At 35.1% G+C, this 26,638-nt stretch overlaps 2 protein-coding genes across 2 annotated transcripts; both read right to left on the bottom strand.

Annotated features, from left to right (window-relative positions):
• Positions 1–415: 415 nt before the first annotated feature.
• Positions 416–17,701, bottom strand: LOC149419851 (small ribosomal subunit protein mS39). Its single transcript, XM_089637060.1, has 14 exons — positions 17,522–17,701; positions 17,206–17,394; positions 14,873–15,101; positions 13,813–14,051; positions 11,921–12,017; positions 9,056–9,217; positions 7,065–7,236; positions 6,238–6,365; positions 5,738–5,941; positions 5,076–5,262; positions 4,212–4,410; positions 3,241–3,427; positions 2,097–2,281; positions 416–789 (listed from the first exon to the last, which is right to left on the bottom strand). Exons 1-14 carry the CDS (start codon positions 17,554–17,556, stop codon positions 654–656), a joined length of 2,349 nt encoding a protein of 782 aa, XP_089493186.1. The 5' UTR covers positions 17,557–17,701; the 3' UTR covers positions 416–653.
• An 8,015-nt stretch (positions 17,702–25,716) lies between these two features.
• LOC149419850 (acylphosphatase-1-like) lies at positions 25,717–26,534 on the bottom strand. The gene is made up of 3 exons (XM_089637059.1): positions 26,207–26,534; positions 26,020–26,129; positions 25,717–25,880 (listed from the first exon to the last, which is right to left on the bottom strand). Exons 1-3 carry the CDS (start codon positions 26,423–26,425, stop codon positions 25,757–25,759), a joined length of 453 nt encoding a protein of 150 aa, XP_089493185.1. The 5' UTR covers positions 26,426–26,534; the 3' UTR covers positions 25,717–25,756.
• Positions 26,535–26,638: the final 104 nt, after the last annotated feature.

Raw genomic sequence — 26,638 nt, 5'->3', positions numbered from 1 at the left:
TCTTATTACAACCAACTAATCGGCTAGTCGGCTAGTCGGCGAAAGTCATAATCGGCACATCTCTAATATATATTTTAAACCCATAATATTTTTCTCTGGAGTTCATAACTTAGTCATTTATGTTCTGCTATAACCAAACCCATATTATACCAAATGAAAAAATCATGTTTATTTTATTTTTGCGCCGTACAAATCGAACATCGATATGCTACAAATATTATATTATGGAGAACCTACATAATTATGTGAGTGGTTTATTTATGCTACATACTTACCTCCACACTATTATTGTAAGAGTATTTTTTTGTAGTATTAAAATAATAATGCACACTTTTTTATCCAACCGTTTTATGTATTTACAAGTGTCCCCATTTAAATTGTTGTTTCTGGAAAATACTCACAATTAAAACAATCATTTCTTACAAATACTAAAACATTTAATCATAATACTATGTACATTTCAATATAAACACATCATGTCAATTTGCCTGTTTTATAAATCTTAAAAGTTTATATCAATAATATTATTATGTTTGAAGGTAAGGTCCATAAAATGGTATATTATGTATTATGTAAATGCTTAATAGAAGCCCTATAACAAAAAATTACTACTTTATTGGTACATTACATTTACATTTACTGAATCTTTATTGCTATTTTTTAGCTAAGGGTTTGATGGCAACTCCTTCGTCATCCGAAGAGTCGCTGTCACTCGTATCACTGTTTGAACTCTCTGAACTCTCTCTGGATTGAGAATCATTTCGTTGAAAATCTGACCGGAGACTTTTCCTGAAAAAAACATTTATATAATACATATTAATTTCAGGAAAAAAATGGCTGAAGAACGGACTGGAAGAACCAACTAGTTTCAGAAAATTTCGAGAATTGGTTAAAAAAAAAAGATAAAAAATTCTATGTGCAATGTTTTCAGAGCAATTCCGTAACGAAAATTTATATCTAACAATTACAATTTATATCTAATAAATTCCTGACAGTGTTTCTCTATTATTTATCAGAAATCTAGCTGACGTGTACCCAGCGTTGCTGGGGTTTATCCTTAGGACAAAGACATAAACCATCGTGGACTTTTCTGTAGGCCTTTTTAAGATATACAATTCCGTATTACATTATTTGATGTATGTCAAGGTTTAGCCAGCGTTAACAATGTAGTGCCCGAAAATATATTTTTACTGCTTAAAACATTGACTGTTCTCTACTTTCTATAAATATAACATGCATGCATTATATATATGTAAACCTTTCGGGAGAAATTCTCTAAATTATAGTGAAAACCCTATCAAAATCTGTTTAGAAGAACTAAGCGCACAAACAGACAGATGCGGATAGCGCCTTTATTTTATACTTTATTTTGTACTCGAAGCAATAACAAAGACTTACTTCAAATTCTTGTAACGCACACTACTTTTGGTCAACGAAACTTTAGATATCTTGCGACAAGACTTTACAACATTCTTCCTGATAAAATAAAAACATGTCATTCACAAAAAAATTTCAAAGATAGCGTAAAAATTTGGATCAAAAGTAATGATACGGCCTTTACCGGTGCACTCATCTAAATTCGCAGTTATTGATGCAACCTAATTATTGTATGTATTTTCATATAATAGTAGGTATATTATTAGGACTATAAACGAACTTGGTAAATGATGTATTGATATTGATGCTACCTAACTATTGAGTGTTTGTATTTTTATATAATTGTAGGTACGTTATAGTACTATAAATAAACTTGGTAAATAGCTGCCTCAACACAGGCTAAGCCTAGTGAGGCGGGCTATGATAAACCTTAACACATAACTACATTAACATTTCTATTATTTACATTTATTTTACCTACTGTTTATATATTACTTTCCGTTGATAAAATTATATTCTCATCTAATTTATAAACCAATGTACACAAAACAGTCTTTCATGTATTTCTGTAGTTATATTATAGTTTGAAAATTTGTCACAGTAAAGATATTATATTATTATTATTACTATTTAGAGATTATTACAAATTTATCAAAATCCATAGACAAAATATTATTTTGTTGCAATGTATATAAATTAATTTAAAATAGGTCCCTTACTGGTTTACAATGGCTAGCAGACTGGAAACATTGGTATCAGCTTGCCAAGCGGTGTCCTTAGTTTCGGTCTGGCTAGCAAGCTCTTCAATTTCAGCGCGGTCTTTGTTCAATAATATCCCCAGTATGTCAATAGCTCCTTCAGATGCATCGGGGAAGCCACATTCCACTAGGTATGATAGGGCGGGCTGAAAACAAAATTATTTTAAATTTTTTTTTTTTAAATTATAAATTCTATTCATTCACAATAAGAAAAAAAAAACTTCAAAGTCAAGGATTAAATTTCTATGGATTCCAGAATGTGAAATCGTAATCAAAGCTCTCGACCAGGGGGGTATAACTCCGATCGAAAATTGGAACCGAAAAAGAGACACGGTAATCTCTGTGGTCTGAAATGTTACCAAGTTATCGATCCAATGAAAAACTCTGAATCTTGACAGCTGGAGTACTGGCTAAGTGGATCTGTGGTGGTTTCATTTGACATCTTGAACTTGAAGCACACAATTGTGTTGTAGAGATTTGGCAGATTTGAATATATTGTTTATTCGATATTAGCGAGATGTCCATCAGTTTATGGCTCTCAGTTCTCAATCGGGAGCAAAAGGCCGAGTAGTTTGTTAAAAAATTACGCATTGCCAACGCTTAATCTTGACATCTCGTCAAGATCTTGAATAATAGACATCTCGAACACAAAATAGGAGCCGGTGGTCCAAACCAAAATACAGGTGGGTTACTTTGTACCACTGGAATCTTCCACAACCGCTACAAGATAGTAGAGAGTGGCAGAACCCCCTGATTGAAAATTACTTTGCAGATTACGCTCGGGTTGCTTTCAGCGCATTCGGAGATAAGAGTCAAAAAGTGGCTGACTTTCAATGAATCTCCCGTAGTATGCCAGCAAGGCTATGGCGGTGGGGTGCCGGAAAAGTGCATTGAATTTCTCAGGTAAAAAATCAACATAAACATTTGATGTCAAAAATCTTATGTCGTGAAAATAAAATACAAAAGCCCGAAGATATCGATCTAGTGCGTGGTTTATTTATGATAAGGTGTCTAGATGTATTGTAATGTGATTGGGTTAGATAGGTAAATTAGAAAGGTCAACTGATATATGGACGTAAACAAAAATCAATTAGTATTTCCTTACAGCGGCAAGAGAAGGCTTCTTCTCTGTGATGGCAAGGCGAGCAAAGTCCAACAGCGGTTGTGGAGAAGCCGGGATTCCCGAAGCACCGCCGTCTGTGTTCAACTTCTTTACAGCAAGCTGGGCATCATCCAGCCTCTTGGCATAGACCAGAATCTGAATCACATTGCCCAACATCGCTCCAGTCCAACTGAAATTATAATAAGTTCTCAATTAAGATAATCTATTGTGCCAAGGTCCCTGCATCAGTGGAAAGAAGATTCAGATGCCAAATATCTAATGACAAACGAGTTGTTAAGGTGACTGGGCTACTCTCAAAGAAGGATGGTAGAGAAAAAAGTGCTTAGAAGAGGTATTGCGGACCTTCACAGTATCGATTATACCTAATTATCAACTGATGAAACTGTAGATGATGGATGACAGTGTTTTAACTAAACATAATGGAGCAATTATGGTGACAATTCACACCCTGCAATTATATTTTAATATTAAAAAATTGTAATTTGGCAGAGAATCCCATTACAAACAGGCCATTATTTGATTGCCATTCGCTGATGTCAGTTTTCAAGAGACATAAAAAGTAAAACTCCTGAACCTATCCTACCCAAAGTTATTTTGACTGAAACTGACCACAGCAACAATTTTTTCTTTTTTTTGCAAACTTGTCCTGAATTTACTGATGTAGTAAAAAAGTCATAAATTTTTTGTTATTGCATTTATTTTGTATAAATTTTGCACACATTGTTGATTTTTAATCACTCTACTTATATAGAAATAAATAAATATAAAATGTCATTTTTGAGGGTTCTATGATAATATGGACTTTTTTTCCAGGCTGTCAAAGGGCAATAAATTGACGCCGCTCGGACGCAAGGCCTTGTAAGATAGCGGAGTAAATAATAAAGCTTCTTAAATTTGGGAATCTTATTTGTGAACATTACTGTGTAGCATTTTAATTAGGTGTTCATCATTACCCGTCCTTATTTGTCTTCTCAGGGGACTGACTCTCCACCTGTGTCCAAATGTCCCAAGCAATATTGGCAAAAGTCTGCTCCAGAGAGACAGGTTTGTTTTCTTTTCCATAATTACTCTGAACGCTGCCCAGTCCCAGAGACAGAGCAGAGCCCAGGGTTTTTAATTCAGCAAAGTTTATGCTGCTTTCCGCTGGCAATTCTGGAAAATACAAACAGTTAAGTTAGAGAAGTTATTTTATACATTTGTTGTATTTATGACCAACTAACTACAGCTAGACCGCAAGCAAAAGAAGATGTGCAGACAAACGGTTCTTGCTCACTGGTATTCGTTGGTGGCTTGCCATGCCAGACGACGCTTGGGGACGGTCTTTTGTGTTTGGTCCAACTTGGCAACATTTTTCTGCAGGCGTAAGCAGGGAATGGACCAACACACAACTCTCCTTGCTTTGTTCACATTTATCAGGGTTGCCACAGAAAACGGCTTTCAAAATTCCAGGTTTTCGAGAGAAGTTTTTACCTTTTTCCCTGATATATTTTATTTGATTGTTTAAAAAAATTATTTTTTAACTAAAAAAATTTACAAATTGTTGTTAATTTTTTGAGTTTTATCCTCACCAGAAGATTAACCCCACAGGCCTCTGACATTTTCCTTCAGAAGGTCGGAACATTTCCTTTTTTCAATAAAATCCAAATAAATAGAATAATTCTGTGAAAGATTCTTTCACAGAACAATATCTTTCAAGTTCTGTTATTATTCTTCTGTCAAGCAACTAGCCTATAATGATATAATAACAGAACTTGAATAGTACTTCCACAGAACCAGAAAATGAATGTTGAAATTTGATGAAAAAATATTCAACAAACCATTAGTTTCTACAGCCGCAGTTTGGGGAGCTTCAGGTTCAGGCGTCACAGGGGGTAGATTGCGAACCATGGAATCCAAAAGGAATTCGTTCAATATCGGCATTGTGGACTGACCAAACATGACCATGTGCGACCATAACAGGGCATAGTGTTCACATGCCCCGTTAGCATCCACATTACGAAGAACCTAGAACAACAAATATTTAAATTGACGATGCAATAACATAACAATAACCCTAAGTTCAGTTCAATCCGTTTTTCACTAACTTCAAACAAAAAAAACTAGTGACTAAATAACTGTTCTACCTATCCTTCATTACATACTTTTGACTAAATAACTGTTCTACCTATCCTTCGTTACATACTTTTGACTAAATAACTGTTCTACCTATCCTTCGTTACATACTTTTGAGTGGGGTAAAAAGAGACTGTAATGGATTTTGTACTGAAATTTTCATGAGCAACATGGTTTTTTTATATGAATACCGCACTGCCCCAAATTTCTGAAGCCAGGGAGGCTATGGCATCCCCAATTGGGGTAATTTGTGAAGCTGAATAAAGTGGGGAAGGGAAGGAGAAGGGAAAGAGTATGTTTGCATTAAAAAAAATTACTTTTCAAGGACAATTATAAATAATTAAACAATTATTATAAAGATTCATACCTCTTTCATGACAGACGGTTCAGGGATGTATACATGCGGAACCAAGTCATGGTACAGTTCCATGAAGACATCCAGAGGTTGGCAGCGGCATTGCAGGGAGAAGTAATGGCGATAGTAGATGCTCTCTTTGTACGAATCTCCAATCAAATCGTAGTTTGAACCCAAAAACAGTAACGCGTGGACTCGCTCAGCCAAATTAACATCCTAAAGAGAAAAAACAGAACAGAAACAAAAAACTTTATATTTTCAAAGGTTTTTATAGTTTACAATATGGTCAATGGTGTTTTTTATCCAGCCTTTCATGGGTGAAGAAGTTACTAATTAATACAGTAAGATAGAAAGCTCAAGAAGAACAGCTGCGCGGCCTTTTTCGTACAAAACTTAAATTTGGATTTGGGGCCATTTCTTGAGCCTTTCCTCTTAAATGGCGAATAACAACCCCTAATGTTTGTCTCAAAACCGGCCTAAATTAAGTAAAAGATTAAATATTAATTATTTACCGTTACATGGTAGCGACAAAGGCCCATGGCAGTTACAAAGAAGAAAACATCTTTAGAGTCTTGAATTTTAAATTCCTTTCCATCTAGTTGGTCCATGATGGCATAAAGGATATCGCTCCTTGGTCCTTCTGTAAATTAACAAGAAAATAAAAAATATGTGAAAAGGTTAAAAAAAGATTAACTTGTGCTGTACTCTAATTGAACCTCCTACTAATATTCATTTACCGAATTTTTAATAGAAACAAACTATGCCCTGGTTATTTTGTTATGCAGGAGAATGTCAAAAAATGGTCTGTAAATCTATTTACATATACGGTGTTAAGGGAAGTTCTTGACTTACTTTAACCACTGATATCTGATGTTATTTTGAGTAACTGGTGATTTTTTTTAAATTTGACTATATTTCGTCACTGGTCACAAAACCGAGTAACCGCCCAACCTACCACACCAACCCTAGCTGTCCAATTCCTACTGATTTTCTATGTTTTAAAAAAAAACATCAAAAATTTCATTAACATTTTTGACACCAAATAAAGTCAGGGATCACTAGTTAAAGTAAGTCAAGTACGTCTCTTAACACCTTGTATGTATAACTGTTTATTGATGATTCAAACACAAGTTGACAGAACTAGCAGTTCGGTTATGTATTTTCCTTCGATGGTAGGTAGAAGTAGTGTTTAGTGTTTCTGCTAGGCTGCTAATTGCGCCCCATTGTTGGCCACGTACAAATAAATGGGCGTTACAAATGCATAGATTCTAAATTAATGAAGTGTAATAATATTTCTACTTTAAGTCTACTATAATAACAAAGAATTAAGTTCGCTTACTTTCTTTGCAGAATGTATTTAAGACATGGTACCAGGTACCTAAAGAGGGCTCCACCCCTAATTTCTTAAAGTCGGCCAAAATGCTCAAGCAATATTGCTTGCTCTTCATGTTATTCATCGAGGAAACTGTTTCCAGTATTGAATTCATAGTTCCAAGGTTTGGGGTCAGTCCCTGAAACACAATATGTATACATTTAATATGATTTGAGATTTTCACAGTATCAGATTGATTTATTTTTGGGGTCGTTATGCTGTACGAGGTAGAGTAACACGGTGTAATACCTATTAATTATATTACCTATTCTTTTTACTTATGTGGGTAGATATTTGTATAAAATAATAATAATGTATATTGGGCTACAATAAAATAATATAAATAAATCAGCAGAAATAATGCAGGGGTTATTTCCAACAGTAATTTTCAAAAGTTCAAAGTCTTCAACCAAATCAGCGTTGGATGGAATTATCTTCAAAGTCCAGTACTAGTTTCCACCATAAAAATGAACCGTCTGGTGAAAAAAGTTCATACTCTTCAAGAAAGATTAAAAATGGTCGAGGAAGTGAAAAAAAATCTCGCTGATATAGCCAAGTGTAAAGTACGAGGCTTGTTCAGAAATTAAGTGTACTAGATTTTTATATTCCCGCCGCACAGTGGGCTGAAAATCGCCTTTCATAGACATAGAAACTTGAATTTTCAAGAGTATTTTTTTTGGCTAGAAATGGATTCTGCTGATCATTACTATGCTATAAAATGTCGTACGAAGCAATTGTGTGTACAAATGAAGGAGTTATAATTTTTTAAAGAAAAATTTGTATGGCGCTGACATTAAAAATGAGGCTATCTCTGGAATCATAAGGTTGGCCGTTCTATCCTTACACACAGATAATACTACTATTTATTTGTATTTTTTTGACATACTTCATATTGTGGCGCAAGGTGCGATTTTTTTAAAAAAAATCCTTAAGTGGAAAAAAAATCTTTTTTGTTGTTGATGATTCATTTTAATGCTTAAATGCTTTACATATGAGCATGCTTTGCCTAGTTTACAATATTTTATTTACACTGCAAGCCAAAACACTGTGCACAGTGGGCTGAAAATCGCCTTTCATAGACATAGAGACTTGAATTTTCAAGTGTATTTTTTTTGGCTAGAAATGGATTCTGCTGATCATTAATATGCTATAAAATTTTGTATGAAGCAATTGCGTGTACAAATGAAGGAGTAATCATTTTTTAAAGAAAAATTTGTATGGAACTGACATTAAAAATGAGGCTATCTCTGGAATCATAAGGTTGACCATTATATCCTTACACACAAATATACTACTATTTATTTGTATTTTTTTGACATACTTCGTATTTTGGCGAAACTTGTGATTTTTTTTTTTTAAATCTTCAAAGTTGAAAAAAACCCTTTTTAATGTTGAATATTCATTTTAATGCTTAAATGCTTTACATATGAGTATGCTTTGTCTAGTTTACAATATTTTATTTACACTGCAAGCCTAAAAGCATTTAAGCATTAAAATGAATCATCAACATTAAAAAGGGTTTTTTTCAACTTTGAGGATTTTTAAAAAAAAAATCGCACCTTGCGCCACAATATGAAGTATGTCAAAAAAATACAAATAAATAGTAGTATTATCTGTGTGTAAGGATAGAACGGCCAACCTTATGATTCCAGAGATAGCCTCATTTTTAATGTCAGCGCCATACAAATTTTTCTTAAAAAAATTATAACTCCTTCATTTGTACACGCAATTGCTTCGTATGACATTTTATAGTATAGTAATGATCAGCAGAATCCATTTCTAGCAAAAAAAAATACCCTTGAAAATTCAAGTCTCTATGTCTATGAAAGGCGATTTTCAGCCCACTGTGCGCCGGCTCCTTCCACCACTTACTTTCTGAACAAACATCGTATATACAATGTGTTGATCCACAAAACCTGTGTTATATAAAATAGATAATCATTTTGCTTTATACATACCTTTGATTTCATATCATTGAGAAGATCTGTTACCAGCTGCCATCTGAGTTCTGGGCTTTCTTTCAAAAAGCCAACAATGCTCAACAGTCCATTGTACACATTGGTGTTTAAGGGAATATTATTCTCCATGCACTCTTGATATAACGCATAAGCTTTTTCGGCCTGGAATCATACAATCAATTATTTATGTTATTTCAATTTCAAAGAATGAATGTACATAAATGTGAGAGGCTGCTTTGGTCGGAGGCCGCTGAAGTAGCACAGGACAGGGACGCCTGGAGTCGCAGTGTCGAAACAATAAGTCCCCGACCCTAACAGGACAAGGGGAAGATGAGATGAGGTTAATGTACATATATGTGAGAGGCCGCTGAAATAGCACAGGACATTGACGCCTGGAGTCGCAGTGTCGAGACAACGAGACAAGGGGAAGATAAGATGAGGTGAAAATCTGTGTACATCTTAGAGTGGAAGTTACTCTCAGTATCGCCTTGGTGAAAGAATCGAAAAGTTGCTTGAAATGGCTTTAGCTATGCTTATCTGAATATCTGAATATCCTATATATCTGAATATCCTATCTAACCTAACCCAACCTTCCTCTCCCTTTTCAAAAAATACAAACTGCTCATTGCCGTAGGAGCCGGCAAGAATATTCAATAAATAAATGTACATTTTTGTTAAGGCCTACATGTTTGCTTTGATAAAGTGACATTTTGATTTTTGTGTTTAACAAACCCAATAGAAGTAATATCCAAAGGCAAAATGAATGTATGTATAAGGTGGACACTGCAATTGCAGCGCTTCGCGACAGTCACGGGCACAATTCTTCTATACTACAAATGCAGGGCTCCGGCCCTAGGGGATAAAACAAATGAATCCACCTACATTTCACCGTTTATCCTATATTTAATAGGTTTTATCAAAATAATTTTAATTGTATTGTTAAATTTACAATTCATATAATCACTAACCCAAATTTGGGTAGCCATAGCTCGAGTGGGTATATTTAAAAAGTTAATAACGAAAGCAAAATTAACATTCGATATCTCGAAAAATGTCAAAGTTATGAGCTTTCAAAAAGAAGTTTGGTAAAACGTTTGCAGTGGTGTTTCCTGACGTCACACGAGACATGAATCAGTACAAATCATAATTCAAATGGCAGTGCTGCAATACCGCCGCACTTGTACCGTGATGTCACACACTTATCGGCTGGCTTATTATCTTCGGTACTAATTGGTACTTTCCAAAAATTCAAATAGTTCTGTCCTCAGCATACTCTAATTAATATGATAAATTATTTGTAGGAGACAACCTCATTAGGGATGTCAAAGCCCACCGACAGTGGGAGCAGTTGGGACTCTTGGGACTCTCCCGGTAAGACAAAGATCGTTGGTTTGATTCCCAGTTGAGACTGTTACCTTTTTATTTTTCTGTGTCTTGTTTTGATTCATGTTTCATTTAGATATTATTTTATGTTGTCCCGGTAAGAAAGAGATCCTGGATTCGGTACCCAGTTGACACAGTTACCTTTTTATTTTTCTACGTGTTTTTCTGTTTCAGGTTTCGTATAAATTTATTTTCTTCTTGAATGATCAAAAATTAAATCATTTAGGGCTACAACCATAGACATATGATTATTAGTAGACCTGCCCTAAGTGATTAAAAGCGTATTATTCCCCACTCCCCATACCGGTTCCATTGGAGCCGGCTGGGCTCGCGTATGGCTTCCCGTGAATCTTGAGAATGTGACGTCATCATTCTTGTTCGAACTAGCGTCGAGCTATGGTCGAGGCATTTTACGGAATAACACGGCAAAATGATGGCTTTTGCTATGAAAACTTGTAAAAATAGATGTGAAAAAGAGAATAAACCCAATTGTCATATTACATTCCATATGTAAGCATTATTTTAAGCTTATTCACATCGTATAATATGGATCAGTTGTAGAAACATATACTATCACATCGAGATACATCTGGACGCAAAATACAAAGCCGTTTGAATAAGAATCAGGGATGTGCCTTCACCTTTTGCACTTTAGGTACCACGTGTTAGGTACGCGCTTGTTTCGTATGTACGGTACTGCTGGAACGAGAAGGAGTGCATATCACGTAATGCGCTAGGTTATACCGAGTGGCGATGTGTGATAGAAAATCATGTTTTTTGTTTTTAATTGAAAAAGTGTCATCGGAAGGCAAAATGATCTCCAAATTTTTACTCCAAATAACTCTTAGGAATCGCTGGTAAAAACTGTGTGTATATAATTTCATTTGTTTTTTTAGTTGTTTTACTTTTCTTTCTTAAAGATTTCAATATTTTATTATTAATAGGAACATAGCGGTTGTGACAACCCTCCAACATTGGTCGAATGTAGCGATTCCCAAGTGTGCGCATCGTTGTTACTGGGAAGTAAATTATGAACACTTATAAAAGTGTCTTAACTAAATACGTAAACAAAATATTCGACTCTGAAAATAGAAGAAATTTTTTTTGCCGAATTTGGACTTCGCAAATTTGTTCATAACGTGGCGAGTAATTCGCGCTCCCATCTAAAAATGTCTATTCATTCAAAAGCAGATTTTACTTTTAAGAACTAAATGGTGATATTAAAATGCGAGATGCTTATATAATGTCAGATTGATTTATTGACGAATCACAGTCAGCTTTACCCCCTTCGTTCGTCAACAGTTGATTTTACCCCTCACCTTTAATTTCTAGTCTATATATTCATATGTCTGTGGCTACAACAAAAACTTCAATAATGTCGTATTTTTCAATCTTTGCACTCTACACAGCTCACTCACAGATCACGAGCCACCACTACTAACATAGCAGAATGTGATCAAATTAATATAAATACATTCTTACCTGATAATATTTGCACATCCCTTGAATCATTGTGCAGTATGCTTCGGGCGTTTTAGTTTCCATACCATCGAAAAAAGACTGTGCCGCACCTTGCCCCCTGGAAGTTAACAAATAATTTATTTATTTTATTTATTTTATTTATTTATTTATTTATTAGATACAAATAATTACATACATATTAAGGAAGCTTTGGCTGTCCAACTAGGAAATTTTCCCGTTTTAGGACAGCCAAATTGCCTGGTTTAGTTAACATTTGTACACGCTGCTGTTATGAATTATATTTCCATACTTTACATTAATAGTTACGCTAGTAATATAGTCTATATACATATATATTTATCAAAGTAATCAAAATAAAAACTTTTTCAGACATATTTGTACACCCGAATATTAGTTTTTTTTATGAAAACACCTGATAAATTTTATCAAGGTACATGTAATAATATGCAATTAAGGAACACTGTATCAGGGTACATGATAACATATTGGATTAATTCAATTTATAGTTACAATATAAGAAAAATATTAGGTGGGTTTCTTAATTTGATCGCTGTTACTGTGCTGTGTATTAATTTACATAATCAAGGTACTTTTGTATATACAGTGAAACTACTATCTATCATTGTTGAAAGGTCATATTGAAATAAACTATGAATACGGGAAAAAATGGATGCGGGATTATAAAAAAATGATATTTATAATTAATGCTTGGATACATCAGCGGAATTTTTTTTCACTTCTTCGACCATTTTTAATCTTTCTTGAAGAATATGCAAGTATGTAAATGAAGAGTATTTTCACAGGACAATTCATTTTAAGGTTGAAATGCTCAAAAACTATAAAGTAAAAAGATTACTTCATGTGCGCACCGCTGTGTTTGAATGCCTATCGACAACTAATATCAGAAGCGGCCAATGGCAGCGATTGATCGAGTAAAATACATGGTACAAATCTGCGTACTTTAATCCACGTTTCCCAGCTGCCGTTCTGTGAAAGATATGGACGCTGATCCTCTTACTAGCTTCATCCAGATTATATTTAATTAAAATCTTTGAAAAAAAATAACCCAGGCTAGTACATTTTGTGAAAAAAATCATTACTATTCTAGTAAAATCAGTAGAATCTTAGTCGTCAGCCTGTCCGCGAAATGTTTATCAATATTTTACTAGTGCGCAGGTACGACAAGGTTGGAAAAATTGCTTAAAACAATTAATGCGGTAAAATAATGAAATTAAAAAATTAATTCAGAATCGGAAGAAATTTTTTTATTTTTTTTTTTATTTAATATTAAATTTACAATTACATGTTATTACATTACATTAAGATTATTTTCTTTTTATTACAGTACATCGTGATACACCTTTTTTTAGAGCAAATGCTCGTGTTAAAAAGGCGGAGAAACGCGTGTAAATAGTAATTTAACATATTTTTTCAGAGAGTGTAATGATAGTGAAAAGAATTTTTATTTTTTAATATAACAAAATAAAAATTTTATATGTAACAAAATTTTATCAAATAGAAAAGAGAAAAGGATGTAAAAGAAAGAAAGAGATAAGAATAAGAAATAAGAGAAAAGGATTTCAATATAATAATAATTGAGAGATTATATTGTAAATAAACGACACATGCGGGAAAAATCGAGAATTCACTGTTCAATATAACATTATATGTATTATGAAAATTGTAAGTCGTTCGTCTGTATGCTGTGATGTCGAATGTTAAGTTCCGTGAAACTGACAAAAATTTATAAATAAAATAGGGGCACTTTGATAATTATTATTTTAAAAAATGTTGATAATTTCAAAAACACCGTTAATTGGTGAAACACGGTGGGTTCCTGAATAGCAGAAGGTCCCCGAAGAGTTGAAAATCAATGTGTTTTTATGACTTACTTCCACAGGACGATATGTCGATCAGCTCCCATCCACTTCCCCTGCCGGAAACGCCTCTCCTCCATCCATTCTTCAGCGATTGGATCCTCGTCGTTGAAGAAACAGAGAAGCTCCAGGAATTGTTGCTTTGATTCCTGGCCGATGCTGTCAGGGTCTTTAGCTGCCAACAGCTCGTAAACTTTTTTGGCATCAGACACCAATGAGTTGCGCATGCATGTTTTGAGATCTTCCTCACAAACCTGAATAGAATAAATCAAATTGATAAATATTCAATTTCAAAGAAAAATATATTTTTCTCATTCTTATGAAGAGTGACAAACATTCCTGGATTACGAATAACCTGAAAATATTTCAAATCCTTCCACTTCTAACATTAAGAATTTGTTCAGACCTATTTTATTTATTTAAAATCGTTACCAACCTGTTGAACTCCCCTGAACTTCTTTCGTTAATATGTTTCCATGTACCTAGTCGATCAGTTCGTTTCAAATTACCCTATCATTGCAACAATACAGGATCTAACGCTGAACTCAATTCCATAATGAATCGCCTGCATGTACTTGGAAATAAATATGTTTTGGATGAACCTATAAACATTGCTAGTTTAACCTCATACAAACACTACTTAATTAAAACTGTCTGTCAGCGCTTCTCAGATTGACTATAATCAAATACAGTTTCAAAGTATTAATTTCTTAACACTCATTACATAATATCCGGGATTTATAATATGTTGTATTGTATTTATAATAACCTACTCATTGTACTTTTTTATGTTGATACTACTATTTCTATTGTTCTCTTTTATGTATTTTATATTTATATTTTTTTTTATATATGTATATTCTGTATTCATATGTAAAACAATTGTTTTTCTTTTGTAAAAGCCGCTATAATCGGCGTTAATAAATAAATAAGTGGATATTAATGCTTGTGCAATGATGGATGACATAGCTAACAGTCGGGACGGGAGCCTGATGCATTTGTCCACTTGGCTATTAACTGAATTATGTTATATTGAGTCTTTAATTCATACAACACATAAAATAAGTTAAATTACCTCGCTACTGTCATCATATACTGCTTTTGGTATATAGGCTGCAATCTGAGGCTCTGCATTTATGTAAGGGGTTTTCAGTTTCAATGGTGGATCCGAAACAGAATACATGAAGAAGTCCTTGTGCTCTTGTCGGATCCAGTGGGCAGCTTTCCTACCAGACTCCTGGGCCATGGCATACACACGCTTCTTGTAGTTTGAAGTGGGAATGAGATACGGATCATCGTGATATCTAGCAACATTCATATTTTTTAAATAACGGTATTGTAGCAGACGTCAAAACTTACAGTAAGATTTATGTATATTTACATATATAAATATAGATACTATATCAGATTATCATCGACAGCAATCCATTATTGTGTAAATCATATTTGACCATTTTATCTCTATTCTGTCACAGTGAAAAAAACCTATTTATATGGTAACATGGTGTTCATATTACATATTACCACAAATTTAGCATACCTACCGATATTGGCTCCTATTTATTTCCTTTGTATTCCGGTATTCTTCAATGAAAAAGAATTTTCATAACATAATGTGATGCTGAGTAATCATCACCGTAAAACTTATTATGAACATTTTTTTTTTTTTTTAGTCGGAGGCGGTTTACTTACGTTCCCCGCGAGCACATAGGCCATAGGCCCATTGTACTATCTCCCATTTTACCTCATTCCCTTGCCAGTAACCCGGTCCCTTTTATGAAGTTAACCAGGGCTGTCATTGGATATGTGGCGATGTCTTCTGGTTCCACACTGTGTCTTGCCAGGTATCTGAGCCTTATTCCCAGCAGAGCGGGACATTGGCACCATAGGTGAATTGGAGTCTCTTCCTCCTCTTCACATTTCCTACAGATGTTGGTGTTTTCCACTCCCAACAGTTGCATGTGTCTCCTGAGATGGCAGTGTCCCGTTAATAGTCCTACCAGTTCCCTCAGTGAGTTTCTGTCCATATCGAGTAGTTGCCTGGTTCGGTTAGGGTCCGGTCCGTTTATGAGTACTTTAGATTGCCTCATTCCGGGTGCCTTCTTCCATTCCTTCCAGTGTTGGGATTTGACCCACCTCTTGATATGTAGTTTGGTGTGGCAAGCTGCTACTCCTACGGCCGGCTCAGATCGCCCCTTTCCTTGCTAGTTCGTAAGCCCGCTCGTTGCCCTCAATACCTTTATGTCCTGGTACCCAGAGCAGGGTTACTTTATTGATGATCGCCAGTTCTATAAGGATAGTCCTGCATATTCCATCACCAGTCTGGAGTCGTGTCGGTTACTTTCCAGTGCCATTAAGGCCGCCTGGCTATCCGAACATATGTTTATGTTCTTATTTCTGTACCCGATACTCATATTCTCCTGTGCGCAGGCTAAGATGGCTTTCATCTCAGCTTGAAACACAGTGCAGTGCATTCCTAGAGGTATACTGAGTTCCCTCTTAGATCCCTGTAGACAGACCCCGGCCCCTGTTCCTTCCTCCATCTTGGACCCGTCTGTGAACCAGATGTTTGGAGTTTGGACCTGAGACCGTGTCCCATTCCTCCCTTGTGGGGTACGTCACTTTAAACAGCTGTCCGAAGAAGTATTCGGCTTGCTTGCCGTCCTGCTTCATCCCAGCCGTCGGACTAATTACGAACATTAGTTTTTACTCCATCATGTAAAGCGACGAGTAAGAACGAAGGCACGAGGCGATGTCCACAAATATGGTTTTACTCAACGACATTGGCTCGATGTTCAGTGTGCGCAGAACAGTTCGTACCTCAGCATGTCAGTAACGCAGAAGCAGCAGTAGCTCTGTTTAGAGTGTCGCATTGCTTGCTCATAAAATGAGTATAAAGCTAAAGAAAAGATACTGGGTGAAGGAGTGATTGAAAGGACACGCAGATTACAGCCACGTAATGCTTATTTCTGCATTATATCCTGCCGATTTTCAAAATTAGTTAATTAATGCCAGAAGACTTTTTTGCAAATGGTTGCCCTGTTAATTAGAAAAAATGACACCCATATGAGGCAATCGACTTCACCTCACGAAAGATGATCTGTAAAGTTGCGGTACCTAGCAACTGGAAGAACTTACACAGACCTTCAATATACAGCAATAATTTCAAAGTAAGCCCTAACGGCTACTGCTAACTTACTCGACGTAATATACACACTCTAGAGGCTGGCTCGATGGCTCGAAGCGAGTACAAACGAAAGATATTAGGAGTTCCTAATCACTTCGAGCCGGCTTGAAGCGAGCCATCGAGCCATAATTTTTTTATACTTACTCGATATCGAGTAAGAACGAGGGTGCATATGGAGCATGACAGTTAAAAGCAATTAATTATTGCAGTAAGTAAATTACTTGAAGTGTGAAGCGGTGGGATCGCGTCCAATTGTGCCGGATAGTGCCAGTAAGATGTCAGTAGGGCTCCGATGTATTCTTGCTGGGATAACAATATCATCAGATTTTTCTGAAGGCTCGGCTGTAGTAGAGTAAGTTTTTCCTCTTGGGATTGAGACAACTCTGCATGATTGCAGACCCTTCTTAGACCTAAAATATGTAACGTATATAAACGATGTTCATCCAAAACAATCTTATAATAGCAGTAAAATTAGAATATCGGCTAAATTATAAAATCATATTATAGGTTATGTTTTTCATATTTGAGATAATTTACCTCCAGCTTCGAAGAAAGGGAGAATATTTGTTCATGTTGACTGTTATTCTTTTAGGTTGTAGAAAATAACCATACTATTTCATAAAAAATAGTAACAAATGGCTAATTCAAATTGTCTAGACTTCCGTACAATTTTTCGGCAGGTAAATAAAAATAAATTATGGTTGTTGAAAATAATGTCTATGGCCATGTATAGGGTATGCACAAGGTTCTTAGAAAATGTATTTCTACCAACCATGGGGTATGTGCGGGTATGTGTAATTTTCTGCAGATATTATTTTATTCTTGACTTGGTCGGAATGGATTTTTTTCTGTTCACTTGCTCCACAAGGAGAATTTTAAAGACAAAGCTTTACGAAAAAGAGTAAATGCGTCATTAGCTTACGAAATCTTAAAAACATTGTGATTTTCTTACCGAAAGAATTTGTATTCTTATCTGTTTTAAAGAAGGCTTGGAGAAATAATTTGGAATTGATACAAAGTTGGTAAATATTTACTCTTTGGACCGTTTGGACCATTAGATACGTCTTCATTGACAAAAACAATACTTCCTTTCTACTAAATTACTGCAAGAAAAATATTGAAATTACCAGAAATGGAAGAGAATGCATTTATGTGAAAATTACATTCAAGCATAAGACACATTATTCTATACGTATCAATGCTTATTTAACCCCTACAGGTGTGACACCACGCTACAATCTTCTCTCCTTACGGCAGGAGAGGGGGTCAGATTGCTTGGGGAGCTCCCGCGGAAAATGATTTCTTTGTACGGGATCTGCCACCCATAAATGCTGCCACCTTGACAGCTGACAGCCGCGCGATCACGGCGCTCCCTACATTGATCTGACCCCTTCTCCTGCCGTAGAGGGTTGCATCCTTTTCAAATATTGCCTGGCTAGCAGATCATGGCATATCATCATCGAAACATATAACAGATCATCTGTCAGGAGTGACCTGGTGTGACAGTTCTGTGTGGGATTGTATGGCGAGCGAGTGCTATAAAAAAATATTTAATGCGTTCAGCATAATCTGTCGGCACCCTCAAAATTAAGGGCCGGAATTCCGATATTCTACCGATCTGTATCATATTTCCCTTGAACACTTTAAGTTTCTAAGTTCTTAAAAAAATATATGCTATTTTCAAGATATTATCTAAATATATTCAGGGCCGAAACGGTAATTACATAAAATTTCCTCGATAGAAAAAAATTGCAAAGTATGCTCTAAAAATTATTTTTTACATATTTGTTTTTGTTATATTACAAGTATAGTTGTATGAAAAAATTCACATCGCTTCTTTAAATGCTACTTTAGGTGTTTTGAAGAAATTTTTGCTCTATTGTAAATAAGTCGTGTTTAATTAAATATTTTCACAACTGTCGCTTACGCTTATTGCTTTTAAATCATATTTATTACAGCGCGCTCGCTTCGACATGAAGATTGTGATGTTTTGAATATCCACAAAAATAAACGATAAATAATAAACGAACGTGCTCAAAAATTTTTTTTGTTTAGACAACGACGGAAGATTTATTGACAGACAGGCCTGGAGTAAACAGATTCCCACGGGAAAGGAGAGACCGGAGGGACAGTCGAGTTTTGAACTTGGGTGCATTGACAGCCCCGAGAAAGGGATACAAATCAGAAGTGTTGTTTGAAATTACAGTTAATTATTGAATTCAAATGGTATTAGAGAATATTGTGGAATATTGAATTAAAGTGAAAGATTATTGATCCGGTGTTTGTGTGAAGTGAAAGTGGTTCGACTCAGTGGGAAAACAATTAATAATAATGACAATAATAATAATTGGATAATTTGTAGAGCGCCGTTTTGTAAAAACCCACCTCAGGGGCGCCAGGTGTTGTGCAATCGCGATTGTGTTATAAAGTTGTGTTGATTTAAACGTGATTTCGTATACAGTTCGAACTAGATTGCTTGTCTTAAAAACATGAAAATAATAAAATAATGATTGCGTTTTTAAAACAGAGTGAATGTACTTAAAGGCAGGAAGTGTTTAATCGGGCTAAGTTATTGATTTGGCGAGATGGCATTCTATCCACGGAGACCGAAAACCAGAGAATCAAATAGATTATTAACTGTGGGTTCGAATCCTAACAGATTAGGGAGGTACAATTTTATTTACAGGAATATTTAATTACCCTTTTATATGCGTAGGGAGGAGGTCGAAAATTAAAGTGATTTAGCTATATAGTGTAACCAGGTAAGCTTCACGCTGAGAATGAGAGGTGCCTAACTGGGTGAGTTTTTTATATTATTTATTAAATTTCAGAGGACCTTTTTAAAAGACGGATACAACCGAGGTACAGGAACTAAGTTTACGACACCTGCCGCCCAAATAATGTTATCATTAACAGGGATGTGCTAGGCGAACCGTCAATCAGCTGTGAGCGAGAGACGAGTCAACGACCTTTTCATATATAGGACAAGGCGCGGTGTACAGTCAGTCAAAGGGGAAGTTTTGCTAGCGTATGCCGTCCCAAATTGAAAGCGATCGGATGCAACCAGACGGAACAAAATGAAAACTTTTCTTCTGTTATTTGACTTTCTAATTTAATACTTTTCATCTATTGTTTGACTTTCTAAGTTACGAATTGGGATGCACAAAAACAAATCTAAAGTCAAAAGAGGGAGATGGTAATCTCCGAAATAAAACTACCAACCGAACAACTTTTCTCAACAGGTACCTTTCGAGAGGTAGGCAGCCTCTTTAAATTAAATGCAAAAATCAAACCAATTATCCGTTTATACCTACCTGAGAGGATAGGTATTCAGTAGGAGTTACCCATACCTAATACACGAGGATGCTAGTAACCTCATAAAATAATTACTAGAACCGAATATTAAAATACAGACAGTCCTCATCCTAAATTTGGCATTTCGAGTAGACCTTACATATATCTCACATGATAATTGGCTGAATGGGTAGGCACACAACCTATCGTTCAAAAGCGGGCTAAATGTCGACAAGATCGTCGTGTGTTATCTATGTATTGACCTAGAAAGGGATGTAAATCCCCGACGGCGTGGGAGTTACAATGTTTTCTAGAGGTGGCTCGTAACTTAGGACCTTACGTGTCACATTTTCGCGACTAGATTCGTGACAAGGGATGTCATGGCTTTCCCCTTCTACACTCAGTAAAGTAGGTTATCCTGGAGGTGTTTGAGATTGGGGCAATTCTGAAATTGGTGATGAGACCTGGTTTTCTTTATTCTGGCGTGGAGGTTGCCGATTTGGAACAAGGGGAGACCCGGCCGGTTGTGATATCCAGACACGCAGATATCGATCGCCTTGCTCAAATTATCATCCATCAGTTTTGTTTGGTAAGAGGAGGAGTCAATCTTAGCTTGAAAAAAATTCATTTCCTTTCCTCTCCTTCCCCTCCCAAAATATATACATGGATGGCGCCGACAACTAACACCATAAACTTATCGTATGTATATCACATATATAAAATCTAACACTTTATTATATTCACATTACCCTACGATAGGTAGAATCGAGTAGCTAGTGGGGGGGGAGCAGGCGACTTAGAAGATAAGGTTTATAAAATGGTTTTAAAACACAGCGGTAATGGATTCAACTCACTCTATCTCAAAAGAACCAAGGGATACCACACATACATAAATAACTAGGTTTCTAAACCGAGAAACAAAAAACCAACACAACGTTCGGTGAAGCCTTTTTTATACTGAACCGTCACGTGAAATGAGTACGTTCAAGGTCGTACGTCACGTAGACAAACTAGGATGTACACTCTTGAAGGGGTGTGTAATAAAGAAAAGACGGCAGGGAGGACCTTCCCTCCCCGGATATATATATAACCAAAGCCTTATGGAAAAGTTACCTACGGGACTTAAGGAAAATTATCGTAGAAAGAAGAGAAGGAAAAGTTTGAAGTAAAAAGGGCAGATCATTACAAGATTAACCTATTTTTCATTGCAAATCTTCTTTCGCCAACTCGAGGGCTTTGTGAGCAGACGTGTCGTTCAACGTTCTATGATCTACAAACGTGCGATTACGTGCAAATATTTGAACCTATAAAGATAATTTTACGCTTGTAAAGTATATCAGTTAATAAATATTGTTTTTTCAAAGATGGGAAATACGCGAAAGACATCTCGTATTTCAAAGAAAAGAATATATCTCCAAAGGGTTCAACGCATGATGCAAGCTAATAGGCAGAGGCGGATTTGCAGTCTTGGCCGCCCTAGGCCCCAGACCATGTAGCCGCCCCTTTCTCAGTACCCATCATAGGTGTGGCGAGGGCGGCTGCGGGGCGTGGGGGCGCGCTGTGTGCTGTGTGTGAACACGCTCTTGCATATCATTACATATCATACACTTTAATTACTGTTCAAGTATTCTTTTTCTCTGCAATAAAGAGAAAATAAAAAAAATGCAAATACTGCAAAATAAAGCAATGCGAATAATACTTAAGCGCAACATATACACACGGATAAGAGACATGTTAAAGGAGCTGAATATTTTGACGGTGAAGCAAACTGTGTATTTGAATGTACTTATTTTTATACATAAAATTAACTTAGGGATGATGTCTAAGGAACTGAAAAGAAAAATAAATTACAATAACGAGATACACGGACACGGGACGAGAAATTCTAAGCAAATTAGATTGCCAACAAGAAAAAAAACAAGCACCCAAAAATCTCTGATGTACCAGGCCGTTCAACTCTATAACAAAATCCTGAAGGAAATTGCTGTGATAGAAACTATTAATAAGTTCAAAAATGAATTAAGAAAATATGTCTATCTCAATTATAAATGTTTCTTTTTTTGTGACTTTATTGAAATATTTAAAGAAAGATTATGTTTGCCAAACAATGTACATGTTTATATGTTTATAAAACTATTAGCACGCACGAAGATGTGAGCTAACTTAAGATTAATAAATAAATAAATAAAATATCGCTATTTCGTAAGTAGAATATTTAGGTACTAAGAAAGAAATTTCTTGTTATCATCTGTGTCTTTTTTGTCACGATTGGCCGCCCCTAATATCTGGCCGCCCTAGGCCCGGGCCTACATAGGCCTAAGGGCAAATCCGCCTCTGCTAATAGGTGAGAAGAAAAAAATACAATATTTGATTTATAAGCTTATATTTATTATAAAAATTAGTAATTCATATTTTTATTTATGTATTGGGTAGTAAAAAGTTATAAAAATTATTATTTTATTTTTTTCAGAATACGATAAACGATAATTTATTATAAAAATTAGTAATTCATATTTTTATTTATGTATTGTGTAGTAAAAGGGTATAAAAATTATTATTTTATTTTTTTCAGAATACGTACTTTAGGAAATAATACTAATTCCAATGCATTAGAAATTACGGGGTAACTCTTTATTAATTTAGTTTGCTTGTTGAGGATAACCTATGTGATCGTGATTTATTTGTGAATTAACTTTCTACGTACAAAAACACACACGTCACTTCACATCTGCTCTAATGATTGACACTGCAACGATGTCCGAAATATAATATAATATGTAATAATAATATATGGGCCATCTGTTTCAAATAATAATACTTGAACGTGCAAGCTAGAAAAATAACAAACGAGCGAGCGAAAACAGCTATTGAAAGTTCTGAAACTGTGGGGAATTTAATTTAATTCAATGATGTTATTTTTCATGTCGGGAGGAGGCCCTGAATCATCTTTGAGAATGCTGTGTAGATGGTCTTTTTTGATGAGGAGGGAGTGAACCTGTCCTGAATGTCAACTGTACAATTTCTACCCAGCATTAACTTAATTGTGCGTTTTTTGACTAACCGTACCTAGGTGTTCTATTTTCAATAAACTCTTTAATTATGTTTCAGATGTGAAATCTATACTCCGCTACAGAATGTTTTGCCCGAGTCTTGTAAAGATGTTAAAGCACGGAGGTAATAATAAAATCATTTGAGCCCTTTACTGTTATTTAAAAGGTCACTTGAAGTGCAGTTATAATCAATGATTTTATTTTTTTCTAGCTTCCACGAACAATCTGAAAAGGCATTACCTAAGGATTATACTCTTAAGGAGAATATAGAAAATGTAGAAAGGTGAAACGGATTTAAGATTTTCGATGAAATTATTGTGTTGTGAAATATTTATTTTGTTATTTATTACTTTATTTTTTTTTTACAGTTTATCTAATGTACGTGTCTACGTAAACAAGAACCAAAACAAGGCCAAAAACAAGAAACTTATCGACCGAAGTGGTTTTTCGCAATGCATTGACAAACGGTGATAAATAGTGGTGGTAAATAGTGATCTATTTTACTAATGTTTGTTATTTTACTATCGATAAACGATATGTTCCAAAGAGATGAATTATTAATCTACAAACTATCTGCTTCATGGGAAAAAATAATCTTCAGTAATACAAGCATTCAAAATTTTATAATAGTTTTTAAATCAGTGTATTCTTTCATAAATTGGTGTCCATTTTTAACGCTGATTTTGCTTTTCTAGGTTAGATAAAAATGATACAGCCGAAGGAGGACAAGAAAGACGTATCGTCGACATTTTTTATTTTATTGACCAATTGAAATCCATATCGGACCATCCTCCTTTTGGAAGCGGATTTGGAAATCTTATTGTCATATCTGAGAAAAGATTTGGCCTTATGTCCAAAATACTGTTTGAATGTAACATGTGTCGCGCCAAATTTACAGTCAACACATGCGACCCAAAACCTAAACATACCATGGACGTCAATGTAGCAGCAGTATCGGGGATGACTCATGGATGACTCCTGCAGGAATTGGACTTGCTGAACTGTCCGAGCTTTTGACGGCTGTTAACATACCCCCGATGTCCCAAAAATTGTTCAACAAGCAAAATGTGTTAGTATCAAGGGAGTGGGAGAAATTCGCGTTAGTCGCCATGACTGTAAATTTGACGCAACACATGTCACACTCCAACCATACTCCAACAGTATTTAGGCCGTTAGGCCAACTCTTTGCTCAGATTGACGATAAGGTTTCCAGATCCGCATTTCGCTCGAAGCATGTTTAGGGTAATAAGTTTATAGTTTAGGGTTCCTTCACCGTATTTATGGGAACATTTCGGAACCACCAATCCTTCATTTTGAGTGAATCTTGTGTTTGTGGTTAAATTATATTTGACAAAAATTTAAACAAATTATTATTATAAGGTGCCTATTTATAATGTCCTCTACAAGCGTTTGTGTGACGTCAGCTTGCAAAAATATGTTTAGATTTTCAAAAGGCAGGTATTTTTAGTGCCAATAATATTTCGCCCAGCGACTGGCTTTGTCTATATTTTAATTTCGTTTTAGAAAATAGGGTTATCGAACTGTTTCATGTTAGATTCAGTCTTTTTGCCGCCTGGTAACAGATTGATATATTTTTCAACTGGTAAATATTATGATTTGGAAAAGGGGGTCATCAAACTTGCAAGTGTTCGCTTTAACCGCAATTAAAATTAAATGCAATAAAATAATTTTTCATGTTCTGTACACTACGTATAATATATAATAAAACTCAAATCTTCAGAATCAGGTAAGCGACTCCGCTATACGTATCGTTGCTTGGTAATTTCAGCATATCGCTCGTCATATACTACCAAGGGAATCTATGCTGAAATAGGCCAAGCCATAAATCAACTATCGGCCAAGCCACGAAAATATAGTATATAGTCGGTCACAGGCTTCAGCTTTTGTTGACCTATATAAATATATTTTCAAGCTATAATATTTTTCATTGTAGTTTCTTATTGATGTTGTCCATGTCTCGGACAACAACCATTGAAATTGTTTTTATTCTGCATTTTATTAGTTATAATAAATAAATATCTACCAGGTATTCACTCTTCTGGTTTTCTGGAATAATTATCACTGAATAACATCATAACAAAAAATTAAATTAATTGAAAATTTTCAAACCATAATATTTGTGGGAGAGATAATAAAATTCATTTAATAAATAATTAAAAATAAGAATGTTAAAATCAAAATTTCCCAAATGCAGATGCAGAAAATGAGTAATTTAGGTGAATCAAAAAGTTTTATTTAAAAAAAAATCTTACTAAGCGTGGCCAGTGATCCCAAATAATAACCCAATTTTCTTTCTGATTCGACAAAATGAAGAGATAAAGAGTGTTTTAATGATTAAATAATTTAAATATCAACTTAATAATAAAAAAAGAAGGCAAATAGTATTCAAAGAACAATTTTAATTAATTTATCTGGTTCTCCTGATTATATCAAAATCTTTGAAAGAGTATTCATCAATCTTTTTTTCATTTTTGAATACTGCTTTTTCTATTTTGCTCTGGGTACTTCCGGTTTTGGTAAGCCACTCTTTCCTGTAAAAAAAATACAAAATCATCACCATTTTCTATTCACACAATTATTTGTCAGACGACTTATCCCTGTTTTCTCTTTTCGGAGATATAAAAAAATTGAAGTTTCGATTTATCATTTTTTAGCAGAATATTTACTTGCATTATTTGTAATTCTTTTGAAGGTCCTTCGACTTGACCCTGCACAGTTCCTTCGGGAGTATTTTTACACCATCCTCTGAGTCCAAGGGATTTTGCTTGGTCTTGAGTGCACTGTAAACATAATATAATAATAAAATTAAAGTAAAGAAAACTTATGCAATATCACAAAACCAGTCTTTCCACAGTACCTTTCGGAAGAATACTCCTTGGACAATCCCAAATACTTCAAAATCTACCGACAAAAGGTTTTCTGACATTTTTACAGCGGTTGCGAAAGAACGAACAGAAGAAAGCAACATAAATATCTGATAATTTGTTGCAAAACTACACTGTAGTGGAACAATGCCGTTGAAATAAGCACTATGAGCAGGAGAAACCGCGTACGCCGATGGCAGTATGGAAACCATGAGATTTGAGACGAAGAAATCGGGAGTTTAGTAACTGATACTGCTGACATTCAAAATTCGGACATTTCGTGACATAATTATTTTGACAGCTGAAGACGCATTTTTCATAATCAATATTTTTGCGTAGCCCATGTAGCGCCACTTCAAAAAAAAATTACATCAAAATTAACCTTTAGGCATTTTACGATAAGAGCTACTATTGTATACGTATTA

The sequence above is a fragment of the Hesperophylax consimilis genome, chromosome 11 (genome assembly GCF_061612785.1).
Source record: "Hesperophylax consimilis isolate HC1 chromosome 11, BYU_Hcon_1.0, whole genome shotgun sequence".
NCBI lineage: Eukaryota > Metazoa > Arthropoda > Insecta > Trichoptera > Limnephilidae > Hesperophylax > Hesperophylax consimilis.
Note: the sequence above shows the minus strand (reverse complement) of the source record. Positions and strands in the feature narration are given on the sequence as shown.

Excerpts from the sequence above, each read along its gene's own strand:
- LOC149419850 (XM_089637059.1), bottom strand. The coding sequence starts at position 26,425 with ATGGTTTCCATACTGCCATCGGCGTACGCGGTTTCTCCTGCTCATAGT. Across the intron at positions 26,130-26,206 it reads AAGGAGTATTCTTCCGAAAG|TGCACTCAAGACCAAGCAAA; the intron begins GTACTGTGGAAA and ends TTATGTTTACAG. Across the intron at positions 25,881-26,019 it reads TCAAAAGAATTACAAATAAT|GAAAGAGTGGCTTACCAAAA; the intron begins GCAAGTAAATAT and ends TTTTTTTTACAG.
- LOC149419851 (XM_089637060.1), bottom strand. The coding sequence starts at position 17,556 with ATGAACAAATATTCTCCCTTTCTTCGAAGCTGGAG. Across the intron at positions 7,237-9,055 it reads TCAATGATATGAAATCAAAG|GGACTGACCCCAAACCTTGG; the intron begins GTATGTATAAAG and ends ATTGTGTTTCAG. Across the intron at positions 4,411-5,075 it reads TGCGGCTGTAGAAACTAATG|AATTGCCAGCGGAAAGCAGC; the intron begins GTTTGTTGAATA and ends TGTATTTTCCAG.